At 40.7% G+C, this 24960-nt stretch overlaps 1 protein-coding gene across 1 annotated transcript in view; it reads left to right on the plus strand.

The window, feature by feature from the left end:
* The first annotated feature begins 454 nt into the window (after positions 1–454).
* Positions 455–24960, plus strand: part of sema3d (sema domain, immunoglobulin domain (Ig), short basic domain, secreted, (semaphorin) 3D) — a 36928-nt gene continuing 12422 nt past the window's right edge. The window contains exons 1-12 of the mRNA XM_065957315.1: positions 455–714; positions 9125–9384; positions 14220–14380; positions 17502–17564; positions 17738–17857; positions 17973–18066; positions 18524–18652; positions 20697–20833; positions 22510–22624; positions 23636–23705; positions 23807–23951; positions 24474–24696. Of these exons, the coding sequence (XP_065813387.1) occupies positions 707–714; positions 9125–9384; positions 14220–14380; positions 17502–17564; positions 17738–17857; positions 17973–18066; positions 18524–18652; positions 20697–20833; positions 22510–22624; positions 23636–23705; positions 23807–23951; positions 24474–24696 (1525 nt within the window). The 5' untranslated portion in view covers positions 455–706. The remainder of the gene's footprint in view (positions 715–9124; positions 9385–14219; positions 14381–17501; positions 17565–17737; positions 17858–17972; positions 18067–18523; positions 18653–20696; positions 20834–22509; positions 22625–23635; positions 23706–23806; positions 23952–24473; positions 24697–24960) is intronic.

Raw genomic sequence — 24960 nt, forward strand, 5'->3', positions numbered from 1 at the left:
AACAAAAAAAATGACACCAACACTGCACAACATAAAAGCAAATGATTCATTCATAAAGCATACTGTACAGCGTTGACCCCCATTGTTACTGGCTTCAAACTATTTATGGATTTTTTTAATGAATCCTCCTTTTATAGGCATTTCATATTCCTGCACAAGTAAAGATGACTTTAGTTATTTATTCATTTTTAATTATCCATGTACTACTCCAAGATGGTGCAATACATATCCCACAGACTCTCAAAAAAAAAAAAACTGTGGACTGCACAAAGCAATAAAATACGGACTGTTAGAATGAAATAATAAATAATATTTAGGTAGCCGAAGCAAAGTGGCAACTCTGTCTGTCCTGCATGACAACGGGACAGATGCTGAGGGCCCCTCCCCTCCAGCAACAACTTAATTACGAGTTACTGTCTGTCTTTCCCCGGAGCGAACTGCCACAGAGGAAGCAGCCATCCAGTACACCCACCCACCCACACACACACACACACACACACACACACACACAGACACACAGAGTGCAGTAAGAGTTCAAGCGCCAGTGTGCGTTTACTACAATTAAGGAGAGTAGAAGTGTTCTTTTGGGGGAAGTGTTCTGTTTATTCATCCACTTTACTTCTGGTCGGGACGCGGTCGCAGCGAGTGTCCTACTGTTTCTGTTTGCGTCAGCTAATTAAGGAGAGTGAAAGTGAGACAGAGCTGGATGCACAGGTAAGATAACGTAGCCTAAATACTTTCTTGAGTCCATATAAGACTTATAAAGCACAGCTAGCCCATCAGGGCGTAGTTCGAATAATTGCACCATTCATCAGATTGCCTGTCCTCGCGATATAAATGGGTCTGTATTGTTTTCAGGCTGTGATCGTTTCTCAAGTTTTCTCTGTATAGCCTCGGCTTATAAACTGAAAAAATATTTAATTTGACTGTCTTTTTTCCCCCTTTTTATATTTTCGACTATATTAGGCTATATATTTCAATTTTTAAACGGTTTTTGTTGTTGACATGTCTGTTTCTAAGACAAGTTTCCTAACTTATATTTAGGCTATATAAAACAATCTTTCTAAATTCAGCCTTCTACATAACAGTGTTTAAACTTCAACTCTAAAAATGTTGAGAAAGCTTTGAAAGCATTGTGACAACTAACTTTTTAAAGAATAAAAGGCATTCTGAAAAGATTTAAGGATCATATAAAGATTTTTCTCTTTTGGAATACTTTAATTGTAACAGTAAATCATCTTTCTATTACAATGAAAGTGTTGTAATTCTTAACTGTGCAAACAGCAATGGGCTGATGATGTTTGATGACTTTTACATTAATGATTTAGGTAGAGAGGCACAGACACAGTTAATATAGAGATAAATTGAGCGGTAGAATTTGAAGTGTGGGCTCCAAAAACTGTTCCTGATCCAACAAATTCCCATTGCCAACATGTTGCAGTGAACAGTTCTGTTTGATTATTATAACAGAGTTGTTAATTATGAAGTTATCAAGCTATTCTTCTCCTTCAGTGTCAAGAACCAACTCCCCACTTACTGCACTTAAGGGTTTAATAATCCAGCCTCTTACAAGGCGGAGTGGTTGAGTGTGTGCTATGAGAGATTTGGAGAGAAGAGTTGTGTGGTGTTGTTTTCTCTGGTACTGTTCTGGGGTTTTAAAGCAAGGCAAGGCAAGTTTATTTGTATAGCACATTTCAACAACAAGGCAAAGCAGCAAGACAGAGGCACATAAATGATTCATGTATGGCATCACAGACACATAATTCAGAAAATCGTGTCTGATTTTGATCAGATTGTCACTGAGGTGATGTCTCCCTGCTGTGAGTAATGCAGACTGCTAAATGTAAGTACAGTTTAGAGGTTCAGTACAGATCAGTCCGCTGAAATCAAAGTCTGGAGAACATGTGTGTGCTTTGAGGACTTTGAAGTGATCTTTGACAAGTGAAAACTCGTTTTTGTAGATGAAATTGTATCTTGACCGAACTTCTGTTTGAGTTGATTGGAGAAGTGGATTTGATAAGTACTACACATATTGTAAGACTCATGGAAGAGTTTTGGTATAGGTTGTGTGGGTTCCTCTTCTAGATATACCATATCTCCTCTACTGTGCATGCAGTGTCAACCCTTTGGCCTCCTGGGTGTTCTGTATGGCATGTCCTAAGACGCTGACTAGACTCTTCTCCTCTGTCGCCCCCCGGTGGTGGAATGAACTTCCAAACTCCATTGGATCTGCAGAGTCCCGCTGCACCTTTAAGAAAAAGCTAAAGACCCAGCTCTTTCATGAATACCTACTAACTTAATGATGATGGTCTCCATATTATTGATGATGATGATGGTAATGACGATGGTTTTTGTTTGATAACGACGACTTATAAGATGGTTTCTATACTGATTAGAGCTCTCAAGAACTGCCCTCAATGTTGTGCTTTGCCTCTGGTCACTTCCTGTCAGCACCTGTGTGTCCAATCAGACTCAAAGCTGATCGTTTGCTCTTACTGACATTGTTCCCTTTTTTCTAGATCCTTGCTTGTGTTGTTCTTACTCTCTGATGTACGTCGCTTTGGATAAAAGAGTCTGCTAAGTGAATTGTAGAATTGTAGAATGTTGACAAACACAGCATCAACATGTAGCTGTGTTTTAAATGGCCTACAGCGTCGATCCTGAGCTTTGAAGCAGCTTCACTCGGTTCTTTCCTGGACGGTGATGAAAGGTAAAAAAAAAAAATTGAAGTGCAAAAAGTGTACTTTCTCAAAACTCAACAGGATTCGGGTGGAAAAAGTTATTAAAACATACTTGTAGCCATGCTTCACACTAGCCCAAGCCTTTTATGGTCATGTTTCCAGAATCCTTCAGCGCATGGAGACAAAGCAGCTCAAGCCAACCATTACTGCGGTGCTGATGTTACTGTGTTTAGAGAGTCTACAACGGCTAGGTGCCAATGACTTGCAGACAGACAGCTCGACTGGGTTCGCCTGCTCAGCAGCTCTGTGGCCTCTGTGTTTCCTCTGAACTGCACTGGAGCCTGGAGCCCATGTGGAGGTGACCACATTACTTAAGCCTGGGAAAAAGAACAAAAGAGCTATACTTCCCACATTTCTAGAAAACCTTAAAGCTCTTGAGAGGAGTTGTTGCATAGCATGCTTGGGTGTACCCCCGTATCCTCAGGCCATCAGCGGAGACAAGTGAGAGCACTTCCAACTGTCACTCACTGTTTTCATATCCTCTTGCTCCCATCTGCTTACCTCAGGATGGTATTAGCTTACACACACACACACACACACACACACACATGTTCATAAATGAAGACTCTCATGCACATGCACATTCACAGGTCATGACTTGTTCAGCATGAGTACATTTTTTTTGTGTTGTTCCTTATCAACAAACCTATCAGCATGTTTATGCTGTTATCTCAGTTACATGGATGCTTCTCGGTTTTGAATTGCTTCTCTGCTTTGTTCCCAACTGTTTTTTTTTCTGTTTCTATCTTCTCTGTTGAAAAGAGCTCGACCACAGATCCAGTATCACTCTCCCACCTTTCTCATTCACCCTCGGGTAGCAGGCAAAACAGCAAAGTGAAGCTGTGGGCTCTGCCTGGTGCTGAAAATATGTCAGGGTTATACAGCAATGTTAAAGGCTTTATATGTGATTTTTTCATCCAGCAGATGTCGCCCTTGAGCACCAGCATGAAACCAAAACAACTCGCGCTGCATTGTTGTGTTAGCATGCTAATGCTAGCGATCTTTATTATGCTGGTATCTTCACACTGCATTTAAATTTACCTGAAATGAGCGTGATCTAGAAACACAGTTAAGCAGTGAGTACAGTATGTTATTCTTCTTTTCTCTAGTCCCTCAATTAAACAACTTTTATACACGAGGGGAGGAGTCAGCCGGCCGTCCTGGCGATGTAAACAAAGTGAAGATAGGACTCTGAAAACTCTGAAAGCAGACAGTGGGACTCGGGTGTTACACCCATTGTAGACAGTCATGACTCACAGAGTTATTTTCAGAGGATATACTTGATTTATATTACATTTAAGCGTGAAAAATCACATTTAAAGCCTTTAAACATAAAGTGAGTCCCTAACTAAGTCAGCAGCACATAGCATTATTATCTATATCAATCAATCAACTTTTTCATCTAGTGCTAAACACAACAAATTGTTTCTTACCACACTTACAACGAGAAGGTCCAGAGAGCTGGGTATTGTCCACAACCTCACAATTCAATTCGATTCAAAATCGTAATAAACATAACAGAGCTGTAATGGCATTCACAAAAACGAAATGTAAAATGCTCAACTGTGCCTGACCTGAATTCACAGCACCCACAGTGCCCCCAGTGGAGAGGGGCATAATTACAACTAAAACAATCGATTTCATGGATTTCCCTGTGTCGATATTGAATTGGGAAAATAATAATTACAATGCATTGATTAATCTTTTTTTTTTTTAACCAGCCCTATAGTCCAGACGGTGTTCAGCGACAAGCATGAATCCACCAATGAGCAAGCACCTGTTGCAAGAGTTGAAAGGGAAGGCAGAAGCAGTCATTGGTGAACAGCCATCTGCTGTGACCTGACGGGCGGAGAAGTTGACAGAATTCATTCGTCTATTATTTCGTCTTTGGTGTATTTAGTTACTATCAGCAGTTGTCCTGAGTATTGTCTTTTGGGGTGTTTTGAGATAACAGTGTAGGGAGGGACAACATGTGGACAGACAGGACCTCAGGGCTGGAAATTGTATCCACCTCCTTTGGGTTTTTCCCCTAAGATGTACTTTTCACTTCCAAAACGGATGTCCTGGCATCATGCATTGATTTCACACTTTAGTCGTTATGAGCAAACTGGGAATTTCATGAGATTTTTGTTTTCATTCTCAAAAAATTTCAAGTGTAAAAAAAGGGGCAGTGGAACATGACAGGACTGATCTCTTGTGCAACTAGGTCGTTCTGTTATCAGACTGCCTCTGGATTTCTGATTTATAGGATTTATTTGAAGGTAAATCGCTGCAGGCAATGCAGACTTCCCTAATGGCAAGGGATCAAATGTTCCACTCCACAGACGCTATCAGGTATCCTTACCTAACATGTTTTGTGATTCATCATTTGTCCTTATTTAGGGCAAACTTTGAGGCAACCTTTTCAACTTGTATACGTCTATATAATTGTTTTCTGTGTAAGGTGATACTTTGGTAATTTATTTTGCATTATTTTTTTTGGATAGATGTGTAATTTCCCTCGAGATGCACATGCTGTGCTAACAGATACTTGCTCAGATAAGGCGGGGGAAATGTTTGTGGTTAAAATCCAAAATGAATCACAGCTTGTCGTCACTGGGTGTTAACCTTATAACCAGAGCAAACTATTTTTTTTGTCAGGGAAAAAAGCCAGTGATTTTATTAAAGATGCAAAAAAACCTTAAGTATATGTGCGTTGAGGTTATTGATCTTGGTCCAGAATGATCTTATGTGGCCACAGGGAGCACATGTTTCATATTTTCTACATGAAGTTCATTCTGAGTATACAGTTAAAACACAGTGGGGTGTGTTCTAGATGTGCCATGTTCACAGTGTTAAGCTAAAAAGTTCAGACAGCAGTTGGAAGATATATTGATGTTGGACCCACGGATGACTATTACCTGTTTTTATTAGTAGCCTGCAGACACAGAAGTGAAAGTTGTTTTCTTTTAGCTTATGATGGAAAGTTAAATAAAACGCCCTGAAATTCCCTATGTGACAGTTCCAGAGTATGAATAGAAAGTGGTGCTTGACAGTGCTTTTTCCTTCTTCTTTTTTACTGACATAAGTTGAGTTATAGCTACAGGAACAACTTCAAAAAATGTAACGCTCCTATATTCTTTGGAGTTTGTATGCAGTGAAAACACAAACAATGGGGCTGTCCTGAAATTTTCCCCCGAGAGACACGAACTCACACCGACCTGCTGTGGCGTCGCATGCTTGCTTTTAATGCAATGTGGGGAAAAAAATGATTGACTGTTGCCAGGAAAAACAACAAATGTCTCGAGAGTTAGAAACAATTACCTGTGTTGTAGTGCCAGGTCAATGTGCCTGTGGTCAGGGGAATAAAGACAAATAACCGCGCTAATGCACTCCTGTCCTGTGGAGATGGAGAGGTTGATAATAGACTGCTCAGCGGGACAGCTGGGTGCTGCTAAATGCCTCATTACGGGGGTGGTCTCTGTGTGTAAATGCCCATATCCAGAGTACTTCTTCGCCATCTGTCCTCAAGTCTGCTGACGACATCTACAGTCTTTTAAAAGTGAAGTTTCTTCAAACTCAAAAGCCTCTGAAGTCCTTGATTTTTGTTCATCATTTATGAAATCGCTAGTGTTGTGGCATGCTGAATTAGTTCGATGTTGAGGCCTTCAGGAATAGGGCAGTATATTTGAGGCGTTGACATAAATGAGATGCTGTATGTCGGGGGTTGAGATCAGAAGCCAGCAACACTAAATTTGCTCTGCTACAGCTTTAAATCTGTCACCATCCCCATCAGGATGGTTTCCCCCATCACCCCCTGCGCCGTGTGCCGGACATGCTGCCAAAGACAACAGAGGACTCTGGCCGCCGGGAAACAGGGGTGTTAGCTAAACTCACATGGCACAAGCTGTCTGTTTCTTCTCTTTTTTCCCCTCGCACTCTCTCTCTCTCTCTTTTACTCTATCTGTTTTAACCGCTCTTTCAGAAGTATTGACTTGCTGGCAACACAAATCATGTCTTTCCCCCCGTGTGACAATTTGCTGCTGTCGTGATTTTCTCAACGGATGGATGGAGAGTGTTTCATGCTCCTTGTTCTTTCTCCTTTGTTTTTAGTGGGTGCTGTTCAGGCCTGTGTCTCTGATAGATGCCGGCAATCAAGCGGTAAAGAGACAAACATTACTCTAACACCACTCACATGGGGGGGGAATTGTGTCACCGCTCCCCTGAAGATAGTGTACTGGGGGATTGAGTCGAAAGCACCGGCACTATCCCTGTCACTCAATGACTGCAAGGATTTAAAACCGTCTCACTTTCTCACTCTCTTAGCTGCCCATCCATCACACACAGCTCTATATCTGTATTTCTAATCCCAAGGGTGTGAAGGTGTCTCAATTTGTCATCTTGAATAAACAGCAGTCTGTTTATCATCGCCTAATCCTCTACAGTTTAGACCCACAGAGCACTTGGAGGGATGCCACTTAGCCCTGATTCTCAGTAATGAACTGAATTGTGAAAAACAGATGATAAAACTGGACAAGGAAAATAAATGAAGTGAAATAAGTCGTACTTTGACAGCTTGTGTCTGCCAACATGAATATTTTCATTTGATCATGAAATGCATGTACTGTATATGTGAATACTATAACTGCTGAGAATCATCAGTCACATGAAATATTTACCTTGGCAGTGGATTAACATAATGTGAGCGTCATGGTGAATATGTCTTATCTTGACTATATCTATAGAGCCAAGCAACATGCTTTGGGAGTCAGTCATTTGAATAGAATAGAATAGAATGACTTTATTGATCCCAAACTGGGAGATTGTGGTGTTACAGCAGCATGTTATCAGAGCAAATAAAGCAATATAAGAATAGATACAAGTAAGCACTTAAAATATAAAAAAATAAGAATAAGAAGAGATTTATGAGGAAGGATTTAACTTAACATTCTTACTGGTTAAAAAAAAATAAAAAAATACAACATTTATTCAGGCTTGTCAACTACTTTCTGGAGGTAAGAGGTGTAAGTCTGCAAAAACAGTGATGACAGTGGTACATATGTAATAACTATATAGGGGGTTGTCCAGAGCTGTGCAATCAAAGATATATATGTTGAAGTGCAGGAGTGTAGCTACGTTATCAATATGTGAACGTGTGCATGCTACACCTGGATCAATTAATACAGATTGACATTGTTTATGTTGTCAGGTTGATCTGTCTTGTCTGTGATCTGGGTGGAAGGAAAGTAATGAGGGAGATGAAGCAATCTGGTTGAAGTGGGGCGGCTTTGTTTTTTAATGAATTTATCCATTTCTTCCTGGATCTTTCGATTGGTTGGTTGGTAGACAGATGGCTGTCGGAAAATATGCACAAATGCAGGTTTAAAAAGCACAGTGAAACTGAAAGGAAATGGTCTTTGACAGGGTGATGTACAACATACACAACAATGGTAATAAAGATTACCTTGACAGAATGGGGCTTATACAAAAAAAAAAACAGTTATCTTAAAGTGCTGCCAACCAAAATAAAATCCTCTTTGCACACAAGTAATTAGTTGTAGGTCCTGCAAAACCTCCTGCGATGATCATATTTTTATGTTTTAAAGACTTTGTTTTGAGTTGTAAGATTATTGAAATCAGCATGAAAAGAGTAACACTTTTCAACACTGTCATATTTCGGTTTATAGTGTTCAAATATTAGAGTTCCCCTCCTGACACTAACCAACTTTCTGCCACAATCATTCCTCTGATCTGTCCCATGTTCAATTAGAGCACATTACTCAAGTGCTCCTTGCTTATTCGTAACAGAAACGATCATGAGCGTTCCCATGAGTGTTCCCATTGAGTGTGAATTAATGTCTGTGCGACAGGCCTCTTTAATGCACTGTGAAGTCCTTAACAGGACGAGGCCCCATTTTTTTTTGCAGGATATAAAGGAGGAGTTGACAGGGTCATCCCCCCAATTCTTAAACTATTGGCAAGTATCATTTAGCTGAAGAATTAAGGGAGTTATCTGAGTCAAAAGAAGACAGAAGAGAGAGAGGGAAACTCAAAGAGGGCATAGCGGGGTGAGAGATAGGAGAATGTGAGAATGTTTTGTTAGCCTGACCTTTGTTTTGGGCAAACAGATTTAAAGGCGACACAGAAGGGGAAAGGCAGTGACAGGCAACAGCTGATGTATGATGGGTAAAGAGAAGAAGACATGCCTGTAGGGCTCCATGGTGAAACAGCTCAATAGTCTCAAAAAGAAACCTGTATGCATATCCTGCATGAAGTTAGATGAGACTGCACACACACTCATACTCTCTCTCTCACACACACACACACACTCATACTCTCTCTCACACACACACTTGTGATTGCTCCTCCCTAGCTTGACTCTTTCTCTGGGATCTCCCTTACAGGGTTTTGCAGAGAAAGGGCAGAGTGAATACAGGAACAGGACCAACTCCACACACCATGGAGAGAGACGACTCTTTTAATCTGAATGACGTCGGGGCTCCACGCTGCGCGTCTGGCAGTAATCATGGCAGAAAAGGGAAGAGGACTACGGCGCTACTGTCCCATGCAGGGGTCCCATTAGTGGGATTGATGTTGTTGGCCACCCTCCCTTTTGTAGCAAGCATCCAACAAAGTGTCCCCCGGGTCAAACTCAGCCACAGAGGTAAGGAGTGGAACATTGTTTTTTTTGCCTCTAAAAAATGTTGTTGTTACAGTCTTACATTTACTTTGAAACTTTAATGTTGAAGTGTTTTGTGTCAAGGGGCAGCCTGAGAGTAGAAATAAAAGTAATTATTAATATTTTATGACAAAATTCCTCATCAGTGCACTTGCTCTGAGTTGGGGTTATATTCACAGTCCCATGAGATGTAGAACGACTTTAACCCACCTGATTCCTCCTGAATTTTCTTTCTCAATCTCTTGGTTTCTGTCAGTATTTCACTTATTCATACATCTAGATGATCTGTGTCTCTATGCAACGTTTTGTCTCCACTTGTCTCTACGTATTTCTCTTGTGGCTTTGTGAGGAAAAATAAAGGAGGGATAAGTAGACTCAGTTGTACTGTGAAAGTAAACGGTCTGTGAAACATCACTGTAAAGAGAGAGAGAGTAGAGTGGGAGATTTAGGACTTACTCTGTGATCCATTACTAAATAATTCAGTTGGTGACTTTGACGGACACTTTTTGTATAACATAAATGTCTTTATGTCTTAATCCTCACATTTACATACTTTTATAGCCTAAACTTATTGTTACAGCTTTTGTCTTATTCCCATGCAGAACAGACATTTCATGTGGATGCCGTCCTTTAAAGTCTTAATATGCGATTTTTTACACTTAAATGTGATATAAATCAAGTATATCCTCTGAAAATAGCTCTGTGAGTCATGACTGTCTTCAATGGGTGTAACACCCGAGTCTCACTGTCTGTGATGTTTTCAGAGTTTTCAGAGTCCTATCTTCACTTTGTTTACATCGCCGGGACAGCAGGCTGACTCCTCCCCTCATGTATAAAAGTTGTTTAATTGAGGGACTAGAGAAAAGAAAAATAACATACTGTACTCACTGCTTAACTGTGTTTCTAGATCACGCTCATTTCAGGTAAATTTACATGCAGTGTGAAGATACCAGCATAATAAAGATCGCTAGCATTAGCATGCTAACACAACAATGCAGCGCGAGTTGTTTTGGTTTCATGCTGGAGCTCAAGGGCGACATCTGCTGGATCAAAAAAATCGCATATAAAGCCTTTAATCTATTGGGTGTATTTTAACCAGCTCCAGCACTGTGCAATGCGTTCATGTTCGTGTTTTGGTTTTGCATCAACTGAGTCTGTTTGCTTTTTACCTTCAGAGAGAAAATCCTAAATTATCGTCCCCCTTAAAAACCCCGCTCTACACTCCAGTGCAAACTTTACTTCAAAGTCTCCAATCCCTCATGCTACGTTTGAGCTACAAGAAAACCACACAAATGAACTTCAGTCCATGCTCCATAAAAGTGAATCCCCACGGTGACCTTAAAGTAAACTCACTTTGACTTCCACTTCTGAAAAGCGCTCCTCTAGTCAAAGCCTTCCAAAATCCCAGAATGGCTGGAAATAGACGTATGTCATGTATGGGCCCCGGGTTTCCAACATAAATACATGCAAGTAGCCGCAGGAATAATGATTGCAAGGGACAGTGTTTACCCAGCAGTTAGGCTAGTATTTAGCTCTACAGGGTGTCTCGTTTGGTGTGTTCCCAAAGCAGCCAGCAGATAAAACAAAGCAGTTCATCATGTTACACATGAATGTATTTCAATGGGGTCACAAATCCAAGCCATCTCTTTTTGATACTCTATCAGGGTTTGTGTATTGGCTTTGACTCTGAGCATGACTGACCACGCTTTACTGTCCTCTCAAGAGAACAGCTGTCTAACTAGGTTTTGGCTTCTTTGGACCTCCTATTATCAACAGTAGAACATTGTCCATCTTTGGTCTTTTCATTCAAAATGACTGAAGCAAAAATAAATTAATCAAAGGCAAAATCACCTCCAACCTCCATTGCACACATCATGCACACATCCTGTCATCATTTCATCAGTGCACACTCTTCAAAAAGCAACACCAGCCAGCGCTGATCACTCTTCAAACAATTACATCATGTTGCCCTCCTGTAAAAGCACGGCTCCAATGAGCAAAGGGGGGAAAACGATCAAAGCGTAATCATTCATGATTTAGTGAACACCTCCAAAACAACTGGCTCTCTGCTCCGGAACTCCGGACTTTCTGCTGAAAAAGCACGTCACAAGTTCAGGTTTCATCCCGAGTCAAAACACAGACATGTGGGCCTCCTGCCAAATAAAAAAAGAAACGATCATCTGGTTTTCAGCGTGAGTTTTAATGTGCTGCCCATTAAGACTGCTGTTAGACCCTTATTCCTAACGTGCAACCAAAGCGATCGAGTTACACCACTCTCGTTCTCCCAATAGTTTTGTAGCTTGTTTTAATTAAAAGCCACAGTTTATTAGTCATTTACAGTAGAGAGACAACTCGGGGGACATAATTCATCTCTTTGTAAACAACCCCCCCATTTGATCTTAAATTATGCCTAGAAGCAGCACATTAAAAACATATTCGAGTGAGTTTAATCTGGCTTTTCTTGTGCTCATTATTTCTGTATCGACGATGCTGTTTGCTTTAGCATTTGACCCGGGCTGTGATGTAACTCTGAGTACTCTGAAACCACGGGCAGAACATCCAATACTGCATATTAATGGCGGACTGAGGCTGTGAACATGCAACACCAAATCAGTGACCTCAACTGAGCACCAATGCACAAAACAAGCATCAATGACTTTTGTCTCAGCATGTGAAAAAGTCATTATTGCAATTTAACTTTTGCATGAGATGATTTTATTTCAGCTATTAGCTTGAGATGAAACACAGCACTGGTGATAATGAAGCATTGCCTTACTCGTCTTGTGTTACATGGTCAAAAGCAAAAATGATATCAGGGCTATTCAGCCTCAGTTGCTGCCATCACTGCAAATCCAAAGTTTCAAATTATGGCTACATATAACTCCTTAACTTACGGTGTAATGATTCATGAGCATCATGTATCTTTCACTTTAAAGATGGTTTATTATTTGTTGCGGTTCACAAAGTAAATGAATACTTTATGCACCTTTAGCTTTGAAAGAGACATTTTAAAGCTTGTTGTTAGCTTAATGTTGGCTAACAGGATTTTTTTCTCTGAACTATCAGAGTTCAAGGAGCCAAAGCAGGTACTGGTGTAACTTGTTGCGGCATCTATTGGATCATATTGAAACAAAACATTAAAAAAGGGTCTGCTCGTTGAATGTCTTATGGTGTTGCATCTATTTCGTAGAACTTTTTGTGAGCCTCAGCAGAGGAGCTAATCAAGAGAAGTTTAGCAGGTCGAGGGGCTTTCTTCTTTGGAGAAAGGTGAAGAGCTTGATGCGAAGCAGCAACGGCTAAGCAGGCCGTTTCAATGGGCTCATAGTGCGGCGTGTTTACAGAACAGATTAGCTTTAGCTGCGGGCTAGCAGGCCTAATCTCTCTGTAGGGTTTAGTCTTCTCGGTGCATGATGTATGTGAAGGAGTGGGAGATATGAGCATGTGTGGGGGGCAGTGTGTGTGTTTGTGTGTGTGAGCCTGTGTATAGGAGGAGGTATTAAGCAGGATTGCATGGTGTGTGTGTGTGTGTGTGTGTGTGTGTGTGTGTGTGTAGGGGGGGGTCCTCAAAGTTCAAATATTGAAGGTTGGTAACCTCTCCAATCCTTCACACCAAAAGGGTAATCACAATGTCAATCCTTTCAGAATGACTCCCCCAGGACTCCCCCCGCATTGAGCCGGTGTTTATCCAGAGCATGTTGCTATACCGGCACAATGTAAAGAAGTTGGTGATGGAAGAGATTTCCTCAACGTCAGCGAGATCAAGGATGCAACACTGAACTGAGAGAGTCGTCTGTATTCAGCTCCCTGGAATAGATCTTGGTAGCTAGGTGTCAAAAACCAAAGCGTAATAGTAGTAGTAGTAATTATTTATTTCGGTCACAAGAAAAAAAAAAAAACATTTTGACTGAAAAGGTGTAGGCTGAAGCTTGAGCTTATTACACCTACCCTTGTTACAAATCTTATTATTTAAGACACCACTACAAAACATATCAGAACAATTTTTTTTCCATTTATTTCTAATAAAAGATGTGCTAAGTGCACAGTGTATTTAAACTCTTTTTTATACTGTTTATTTAGAATGTAGCAATGTTAAATCATGCTGAAATGCGATGGTAATGACTTCTGATTTGTCGCACTTGAGTTTGAGAAAGTTGGTTTGAAGCCAGGATTTTATTTCTGTGATGCAGTCAGTGAGGATTGAGTGAGTGGCAGGAGTGATGGCTTTGGTGGCGATGTGGAGCTGGATGTCGTCGGCAAAGCAGTGAAACCGGAGTCCATGGCGGCGGATGATGTGACCAAGGGGGAGCATGTACATGATGAAGAGGAGGGGACCTAGTACAGAACCTTGGGGAACACCTTGGGAGAGAGGAGGAGTGGGGGATTTGCAGTGGTTTATGACATTCATATGCCAATGCTGCAGTTAAAGTATATGTGTAGTGAGCCATGGTAGCTTTAGCAAAAAGTGAATCCACCATGACATCTTCATGGTTTACGAGGTGGTTACAGTTATTGGGTATCGCACACACAGTAGGAATGCGCTGTCAAATTCGTTGCTACTGTAAATCCTTTCTTTCAGCGTTTGTGGCTGAGGTGTTGAACCACAGAGGATTAGACAGTTTCAAGTCAAGCTAAGACATGTTTTTTCTCTGACAGAGAAAAACCCGGGGCTTGTCTTTCGGAGCTTGACAGAGTCATATTGGCTAAAGACTCAGCATATACTGTCATTTAATCCTAGTTAGTGCAAAAAATGATGTGCTGCAGGGATGTCTTAATCTCTGCCTGCGTGTGTGTGTGTGTCTGTCTTTCTCTCTCTGGATTAGAACTTCTGCAGGCTGGCAGCGTGTCTCTCTTTCTGGGCCCCTCCGATGGTCTCCACTCCCACTCGCTGCTGTTGGATGAGGAGAGAGGCCGTCTTCTTTTCGGGGCTCGGGATCACATCTACCTGCTTGACCCTGACAATCTGGCCCACGCTCCCAGAAAGGTGCAGTATGCTGACAAGAGACATGACGTAGGAATGTGCAAATAAAGGATTTAAAAAAAAAATATCCGATCGTAGTTTCAGGATTAAAAAAAAAAGCTCAAGAATGAGTTAAGTGTGATAAATAAACAGCAGTGTTTTGTGTTATGTAGCTGCCCAGGCCATTTACTATACTTGAAGGGTTGTTTAGGTGGACTTTGGAGTGTTTACAGCAGTTTCAAGAGTATCCACACCCTCTGACAGAAGGCTAGTGCTGGAAGAAATTCAAGTTTGAACAGGAGACAGAGTATCCCCCCCACACACACACACACACACACACACACACACACACACACACACACACACACACACACACACATCCCCAGACATGCAAACTCATGCTTGGAGTCACTTTGACTCACAGATGCACTCTGTCATTTACTGCTCATCGTTATAAGGATACTCAGCTCGCAGCAGCTCAGGGCGCTTATACCTGTCTTACCGATAAATGCGATGATGCAAGGTATTATTTTCCATTACCTTGTGGTGTTTCTCCCGCTGAACTGCACTCAGTCATGTGTATTGTTTTTAGTGAAGAGCTCACTTTTCAGTCAACAGCATGTCTGGTGAGGTCAGGGTCATCCTGTGAGAGGGGGGGAAAAAAAGCTTACACACACAAGTTTGTGCACACTTTGGAGTGTGCAGCTTCAGACATAAACACAAGCTCACAAATGCACTTGGACTGATGCCATATGTTGGAGTTTGTAGATGTGAGGGTGTGTTTATGCAGCTGAGGCTGATACTGAGGATGGGGAGGGGGGGGGGGGGGGGCAGTGTGTTTATTTGATTTTTATCTGGTTGTTTTAACTCGTAGTCTTGCTCTCAAAGTGTTGCCTCTCCGGTCATTGATACTGATGTCGGGGAAGATATGGAGCAAAAAGTCTGGCTCTTTCTTTTGCTTTTGGGACTGTGCCCTCGATGGCGAACTTGATCTAGAAAATGCAAACTTTTGTGTATATCATTTAATGAAGAGAGATACCTGAAAACCTGACCTCCGGGCACTTTAACACATTCAGGTCATTTGCTCCCAAGCATTTCAGTTGTTTCTACTTTGATTGTCCGGAGATAGCTGCTCCTTTTTAAACTGTTTCCACAGTCTTTACATTCCACAATATAAGATGGTGTAACCAGGCCATTTATCATTCCATTTTAAAGGGATACTTCACCCGTTGAAACATGAATCTGTATTGACATTGGGTCATATATGTAGAAATGTGAAATACATTTTGAAGTTGGTGCCTTCTTGGCAGAGAAAAGGCAGAAAGTGTCTTTTTGGCTCATGTGGATGAAAGACACCAAATCCCAGAATGCACAGCACCACAGGCCACTCCGACTAAGGTCCTCTATTTCAGTATCAGAAATACTTTATTAATCCCAGAGGGAAATTCGATCGTTACAGTTTCTCCAAAATATACAGTATAGCAGGAGAAATATAGAAATAAAAACATTTACAGACATATTTACTTCAACACGAGGACATTTCCTCAACTGATTCAGAGATTTCTTCCAGAATTAGTATCTTGGAAAGTCCTGGCAGAAAACAGACTCTATGTCTGTGTCCATAGGCAAACAGTGAGAGCACCGACGAGATGGCTGCTGCCGACAGGCCGGTCTTGTGTCGCGGCAGCCGGCGGCGGCAGCAGCCAAGACACAAAACCGGCCTGTCAGCAGCAGCCGTCTTGCCTCTATATTTATATTTTTTTGCCATTATCAGCTTTCTCCATAGAGCCTGTTAATATGGCGGACGTTAATTTTTTGGATTCTGGGAGTGAGTTCCCACCCACTGATCTGTGATTGGTCTGCAGCTTCAGTGGTCGAAAATATGATGAACTAGTGTTGTAGTTTCACCCCGCTAACCGCAACAGCTTCCAGTGACGCAATATCACTGGAAGCTCCTTTTCAGACTCAGAAATACAAAGATTTCTCATCTCAGGGGAAAATGAGGGCGGGATGCACGACCATTCTAAAATACTACCAGGTTTCTAATGATACAAAGATTAATGCAAATGGGTGAAGTATCCCTTTAAGTTTTTTATTTTTTTTTTACCCAGGACACTCCATGTACTCAGTCAACACATCCCACTGCACAATGGTTTTCTCTATGAATTCCTCCGTGGCATGCAATGATTTGAAATCATGAGATGTTTTCGATAATTGCTCTGGTGTGTTTGCATGCGTAATCGGGCTCTGTCGACCCATGAATAAATTTGGCGATAGCTCTCCTTGGTAGGATTTAGGTGAGGTAACAGGCTAAGCACATAAGCCTGTTATAACACATGTGTGAACATGGATGGAGGGGAACATTGAAGGGACGCTGGATGATATACCCGTACCAGCACCAGGAGGAGCTAATAATCCCATTATTGCGATCAGTTTATTTTTTTTAAATAATCCCCATGGTGTTGCAAAAGAGGGATGATTAATACATTTACATTGTTCCCAATATTTTATAAAACACTTTTTTTTATCAACATACAGTACTGGGAAATGCACTGACTGAAAGTGAGCAGAATACAAAGTCAGTTTAAAAAAAGTAACAGAACAAACACCAAGGCTAAATTCTTGTGGCAGTTTGTTGCACAAATGGTAAAGACCCTTTTTGGTTTTAACCTTAAAGAGACACTTAAAAGGAACTTCAAAAAGATCTTGGGATGCACTTAGGCTCCTATCAGGTTGGGGGGTGGGGGGGTCAGGAACTTTCAAACTGGTACCCTTTAAAGTGCTCCATAAAATTTGATATTCTTCTTTAAAAAGAACAAGTGCTTAGCGTAAAGTAACCACAACAGGAGTATAAAAGAGTCTCCTTTTGGGGATTGTTGTAAGGCTGGCTAATGGATTTGGAACCTGTTGCAGCTTAAACACATTATATTCTTTTTTTTTTTTTTTGGCTCACACAGGTATAAAGTGCATTACAATCCTCTGGATGTTTGTAGATAAAGCTCTCATCTTAAAAAAAAAAAAAGAATTATGCTAGTGTGTAAATGAAAAATAACCGTATAAGGCAGTATTTAACTTCTTAGGCTAAAGGCCAACATGCTACATTATGAGATGTTAAGTATGTCTCCTTTTGTTTATTCATCCTTAGATTCACTGGCCTGCTCCCCGGGACCGAGTGGAAATGTGCAGACTAGCAGGAAAAAATGCGAATGTAAGTGCTGCAGAGGAATGAAGTGAAACAGAAATTTGCTTCATACAAAAGAAAAAAAAAAATCATATGGAATTTTTTGGTGTTTTCACACACCATGAAATGCATCATACATGTTCTATCAGACTTTCTGTACTCCTTCTTCATTGCTGGTTTTCTGCCCTTGCTCATACTAGTTGGAGTGTGCCAACTTTGTCAGGGTCCTCCACAACTACAATCGAACACACGTCTACGCCTGTGGGACGGGAGCGTTCCATCCCAGCTGCGCTTTCGTCGAAATCGCCGGACGCAGAGAGGTAAAGTCGATATGAGTCAGCGAAACCAGGCAAAAAAAATGATTATAGCACAATTTAGGAGTTTGGTTTATATTTTGAAAGTGAAATAATTCTTCCTTTTTTTTTTTTATCTTAGGATGGTGTGTTCCAGCTTCTTTCTTCTACAGTGGAGTCTGGCAGATTGAAATGTCCTTTTGATCCCCTGCAGTCATTCACTTCAATCCTCACAGGTAAGATGAGGCCATCACAGAAAAAAAAAAAAAAAACTCTTCAGCATTCCTCTGCCTGCCTTATCGTCAACGCACCAGAAATGTATTTCTGAACGTCACAATTTTACCCGGAACGAAATTGTGTTTCTCCCTTAAGTCTTTATCCTCCTTAAGTGTTTATGCATCTTTTTGCCCCCAATTTTTTTTGCCAAGTTAGAGGCGAGCAGAGGCAATAAAACAAGTGAAGTGAGACAAAATTGTTAAATGTAAATTGACAAGTTTTTTGAGCCTCATCTTCTTTTTTTTTTTACATTGTTTCCGCAAATATTTCTCAGGCTGTGTTTCTGCTAAATTTACTGAGGTAAACAGTTTTACTTTTTATGCATTATAATGGACTTTATATGCTAAGTTTTTTCCTCACTGAGTATTTTGTGATGTGTCATGATTGATCGCCTGCTCTGTGTTTTTTTGGGTCCAGATCAGTACCTGTACGCGGGCACATCGTCGGACTTCCTGGGCAAGGACACAACATTCACGCGCTCCCTCGGCCCTCCACCTGACCAGCACTACATACGCACAGACATCTCTGAAGACTACTGGATCAATGGTACACACACATGCCCTCCACACATCCACATTTAACACTCTGAGTGCACTCAAAAACTTGTTATTGCTTTTTTTCTCCAAACTTCCAGCCTCTCATACTGATACAAAGAGCCTCTCTGTGCCCTCAGGATGGTTATTGGCATTCCAGTGTAGAGGAAACAGCCCACTTATTCATTTCTCTGGAACTTTTATATGAATGTCAAAGCTGAAGAGGGACCACACCTACAGGGGAATTTACAGTGTGCCATGAAGTTCACGGCCTTAGTCACACAAAAACACACACACATGGGCATGCACAGTCATCTTCTCTTCCTGAATACATCTCCGGGCCTCCAGTGTTTTTAAAGCCAATGATGGGTTTGTCGTGTATGAGCAGTTTGTCACCAGCGTCTAAATCCTTACACATGGTCTCCACATTTCACAACCACACAGTCAGAGATTTTTTGAGCAATTATCTCTCTCTCTCCTTCAGTGTGCGTATGCAGCATGTGTTGGCCCAGGGCGTGCAGAAAGAAACAGTGAATAATTTGTTACAGTGTTTCTGTTCCATGTGAGCCCATGGAACATCCCGCTAACAATGACCTACTATCCAAAGTGTTAGCAGTCGTACACTAAGTTGTTCCAGTCGGGGAATGACTCTCTGGTGGTTGGCTCCGCTTGTCAGGGTTGAGCTAATGTTGATGTAATGTCACTGCAAGACTTTGGAGCCTCCCTCCTCCTGTGCCAGAACACTGATGATAACATGCTATGCATTCCTTTTTCTGTTTTACATTATGAACGGTTTATTTTTTAAATTAAGAAATTGCTTTTCTGATGTCTCAATTACTGCAGCATAAGTCACTTTTTATTTACTACACCATGTGTTTACCAGTCATTTGAGATCTATGAAATATTTTGCAGATTAAGATTTTAAATACAGAGACTGGATCGATTATAGTGTAACATATTGTTACAAACTTCATTGTTGAAGTTATTTTTATTTATTTTTATTGAGTTTTTAACTTGAACAGTACAAATTGCTGCATGATGTACATAATACTAACCCTCTTATCTCCCCGATCCACCACCCAAAACCACCCTCAGTCCCACCCCACCGCAAAGCTTTTAACAACAATGATAGCATAATGTACTGTCTGCATTTACACATATACATACATTTATCCACATACAGTTAGTGAACAAAAATAATCCAGGCATTTGCAGCTGCTTGAAGACTTACTTTTAAAGCTTCAAAAATCAATTTTTTTTATTTAGAAGTTTTGCATTGCAATTGAGCATTTTAGCTTGTCAGCTACCAAATACTTTCCTGATTTTGTCCAGTCTTTTATAGTAGTGGTACAAATAAAACTAACTACTCTAAAACATATTGTGCTGTTAACTCCTCGTCATGTATTCACTGGTCATTTAACAGCTATGGATTGTCTTCTAAGGAGATTAAAAAAAAAAAAAAAATGGAGACTGGATAGATTATAGAATGTTACATGTTGTAACGAGAAGCCAGTGTAGAGCCAGCCTTTTGTAAAACTTCAAAAGTCATTGTTTTCCTATAAAATAATAGCATTTCAGCTCCACAGCAGCCTTACTTTAATGGTAACTTTAGTGTTTTTGTTCAGCTTCTGGCCACAGCAGGCCGCTGATGTATGCAGGACAGAAGCAACTAGCTGGTTAACATGATAATGCATAATGCAGCAACATATATTCATTTTATGGTAGTGTTCACAGAGCAAGAAGAAGAGTCCAGATTTATTGAGCATTGCGTTCATGTTTTATTTAGCTATATTGTGGAATGTCAGAGTTGTGTTTACGGCTCTTTCTGCTGCCCTAAGTGGCCAAAAGAGAGAACCAATCCCGCTTAAAGCAAGGAAGGTTTGGTAATGGTGATGGTTTTTATTTCTCTTTAGTAATAGAGTGAAACCGTAACCAAACAAGTGCTGACACCAATGTTCTTGACACACCAAGGCTTCAGCAAATGGAAAAGCCATTAATGTACTCATTTTAACACCTCCCTCTCTTTTTTTTTTTTTGTGCTCTCTATGTGTCTTCAGAGGCCAGGTTTATAGCTGCTCACCCTATCGCAGACACCTACAATCCAGACGATGATAAGATATACTTCTTCTTCCGGGAGGTGTCTTGGGAAGGCAACGACAAGAGCATCGTGTCCCGAGTGGCTCGTGTGTGCAAGGTAAGATATCACACGAGAGAGGTGGTGAAAGTGGGAGGTATACAGAGGAATGGAGGGGAGGCCGGGGTGTGAAAGATGGTTGGAAAAAATAACGAAGGAAGAAGGGGATGGACGCGTGTGAGACTCAAATTGGTTACTGTATATTTAAGATAAAGCTCCACTGATAATGTCGTCGATTCTGACAGTGTGTTGATGATAATGCATTATCTAAGTGTGTTTCTCCAACTTCAGGAGATTTGACTTTGTATGATTTCAGTCAAATCGAATTACACAATTTCAAAACAAAATATGAATATATAAATATAAACACATGTACAGTAACCTATACACGTATTCATACACACTCACTTAGACACACACATACAATAGAAAGATTGAAAATGTTAACCCTCTATCAGCTAAATGAAACAGGCATTAATCTATTAAAAAGGGAGTGAAATGAGTGAGTTGATGGAAAAAAATAGAAATATATTTTATATATTCAAAAGTTTGACCTCGTGGATTAAATGTGAAGAGAGTTTCCTTTTAAAAATCTCTGTAGACGATCACATGCATTTGAAAAGTCCGGTGTTAGTCGGACTAATAAATCGACTGTTTCTAACTGCATGTAAACCTACTCACTGTCTCTGATAGCAGGTCGATTCAGAAAGAATATTTGATTGGAGTACCGTTCAAGACACTTTGAAGGGATGTAATGTTCATGACAGAAACTTACATTTCACCACACGTTGAATGTAACACAGTGTGTGCTGGTCAGTCGTTCCAATAGAGGACTATCCCACGCAGCAGCAGTCTCCTATTAGCATTCAGAGGCCTGTTGCTACATTCTTAGAGACAAACTTTGAGCGTCTTTATGACTTGGGAGTAAGCTGTAAAGCAGACTGGATGGAGAATCTTCTACTCTTTCTCCTGCAGCTATCTCTCCTCTGGTCTCTGTATTTTTCCCCTCGCTCACGTTCATTATCTTCCGAGTGTGTTATTACTCTGCATGTAAAATGAATCAGGGTCCTTCTCCTTCAGTCCTCTTTTGAAGATTATCACCATTGTGAAACATCCTCATTAAGTGCTTACTTTTTTTTTGTCTCTTGATCAACAGTGTGCTATTGTGTGTATTGAACCTTAACGATCTTTTTTCATATGACTTAGTTAGTGCGCCGGCCAACTTTAATAGGGAGGCTCTCTTAAGTTTTCTAACATCACAAAGAGGAGCACTTGAACGCTCTCACCAAAGCTCAATCAGAGGACGCTACTCAAACAGCGATTCATGTGCTAAGAGAACAGGGTTTGGCGCTGGCTTCCAACATTGCAGCTCCATTTTTTCTTCTCCTTTCCTTTCCTTTGATGTTTCTCCCTACCTCGTTCCTCCTTTCTCTCTTTCTTTTTTTCCCTCTACATCTACTGCGACCATCATTATTCTAACCAAGAAGGGCTCCTTTGTGTCAGCTAAATAAGCAGATCCTTACTGGAAACATGTGCTTCACCTGTTTGTTTTCCTAAAGAGTGCAGGAAACCAGAGTCAGGCCGCCGTGCTTTGTGTTGTGAAGGTCTATTAGATGGATTACAGTCAGATCACGGCAGTGTTTTATTTATTGTGGTTGTCTTTCGGCCATATTGGACTGTTGCACGATGGTTAGAATGAGTATTTTTGTAACAGTGTATGTTTTTGTGTTAAACAGAATGATGTAGGTGGGCTGAGGAGTCTGACCAATAAATGGACCACCTTCCTTAAAACCAGACTGGTGTGCTCCATCCCCGGTCCAGATGGAGTGGACACACACTTTAACGAGCTCCGTAAGTGACTGTGTGAATCGAAAGTTCTTAAAAATCCAGTTCCAATGAAGTGAGTTTAATATTTCAGAAACTACTTTTTGAGTAGAGACACTAAACTTCTAATTGCACCAGCAGTGGCTCAGTGGTAGCAAAGGTCAATATATACAACTGTAGTTTCTGCTTAATATTTAATAAAGCTGGAGGTGCAACAAAGTCTTTTCTTTTTCTTTTTTTTTTAGAATCACACATTCACCGACTTTTGTACATATTGTTCATTTGTAGTTAAACAATAAAGTGATTCCTCTTTTCACATTTTTGTAAATTTATACAGAACAAAAGTACGACAGAGGATTAGGGCCACGTTAATTATTATTTTTTTAATTTCGAGATTAAAGTCTTGTTAATTTAGTTAAATTAAAGTTAATTTACGAGAATAAAGTCGTAAATTTACAAATTTATTCTCGTAAATTTACGACTTTAATCTCGAAATTATTATTATTAATTTTTTTTAACGTGGCCCTAATCCTCCGTCATACAAAATAAGTCAAATAGAAAAAAAAATAATAATAATAGATATAGAACTGAACAAATCAAATAAAAAGACAAATTTTAAGACATGGGGTGATTTTCCACAGCACATACAAAAACAAAGCATACAGGGTTTCATAACTAAAGTAAAACCAGATTAAGCTAAAGAAGGGAGTTTAGGGGAGATATAGGATACATACCCAAATGGGTCCAAGTCTTCATTGGTAACTTGCATTCATCCACAAACCACAAAACTAAATACTTATTTGGAATCTTGAGCATTGCTGCCAGAAAGGCAACAACAAAGAAATGGCTCCAGCCAGTGACTCCATCAGTGAAAGACTATGCTGTAGTTTATGAAATATATACATAATGGTACGGATCACTTTTTCTCTGAAGCTTCAGAAAAATAGATTTCAGGACCTCTGGATTAAACGGGAAAACAAAAAGTATTTTCAGTGCACAAAGACACAAACTTCATGTTCCTCCACTTCTTTCTTTCAGAGGATGTTTTTCTGCTCCCTACCAGAGATGATAAAAACCCTAAAGTGTACGCCGTCTTCACCACCTCAAGGTAAAATTCAGCATTAATCGCAACATGTCATCGTTTCCTCCTCCATTTTCCTTCTCTGAGCCTTAACCCTGTCCTCTTGTTTTCTACTTTGCCCCCTCTAGCTCTGTTTTCCGTGGGTCAGCGGTGTGTGTGTACAGCATGATGGACATACGGGCTGCATTCAACGGACCGTACGCCCACAAGGAAGGACCCGACCACCGATGGGTTGAATACGAGGGTAGGATACCGTACCCGCGACCTGGAACAGTGAGTTGAACACAAAGCTCCTATTTGATAACTTCTTACCAAAAAACATGATTTGATGAAATAAACCCCTTAACCTACATGCTAATTACAAAAAATAAACATGGACATGATTTGATTAAAAGGCAGAATAATGATTTTGCTGCACTCACAGCTGCACTCCTGCTGCATGATGATGTAACTGTGGTTCTGATTAAGTTACTCAATGTTAATCAGACTCTTCTTTCATTTGTTTAAAAAACGCAATCAAGAAAAGGACACGCATATACAAAGAATGCTTCAGGTGTTAAAAGTGATTAAGCTTTAGTTCACACCAAGAGGGGAAGCAGGAATGACACAGATGTTCCAGATGCGGTCTGCCTCCTGCTGTTCTTCATTTGAACACCAGAGGGAGACATGCACCTGTAAACTGTTGAAAGCGACTTGTCAGTATTTAGAGGTGAAAAACTGTGACTAAACACAATAAGGGATGGAACGCATCAAGAAATTGGTTCATGTTTACACAACATTATTTTTCTCCTTCAGTGTCCCAGTAAGACCTACGACCCCAGGATCAAGACCACCAAAGACTTCCCAGATGAGGTGGTCAGCTTCATTCGATTCCACCCTCTCATGTATCGCTCGGTCCACCCTCTGACCGGACGGCCTGTGTTCACACGGGTCCGAGTGGACTACACCCTGACTCAGATTGTGGTGGACAGAGTCATGGCAGAGGATGGACAATATGAGGTCATGTTCCTGGGAACAGGTGGGACACACACAAACCTCTCCTCCCATATCCACACTTGACATTTCATTCTCTGGTCAGCAGAGGGCACTAGATCACCACGAGATGTCCTCAGCCTCAGACAAAATATTTTAGATCCTGTTCAACTATTAAGACTGAAGAGAGAAATATAGAAATGAAGAGTGGGAAAAAATGGTAACTGGTTTTGAAGCTTGTTATAAGCGTTGTGTTTATTTTTTTAGTAAGTGGCAGTGATATAAATGGGATGTTGCCTTTGGAGAGGCC

This window comes from Labrus bergylta, chromosome 7 (genome assembly GCF_963930695.1).
Source record: "Labrus bergylta chromosome 7, fLabBer1.1, whole genome shotgun sequence".
Taxonomy (NCBI): Eukaryota; Metazoa; Chordata; class Actinopteri; order Labriformes; family Labridae; genus Labrus; species Labrus bergylta.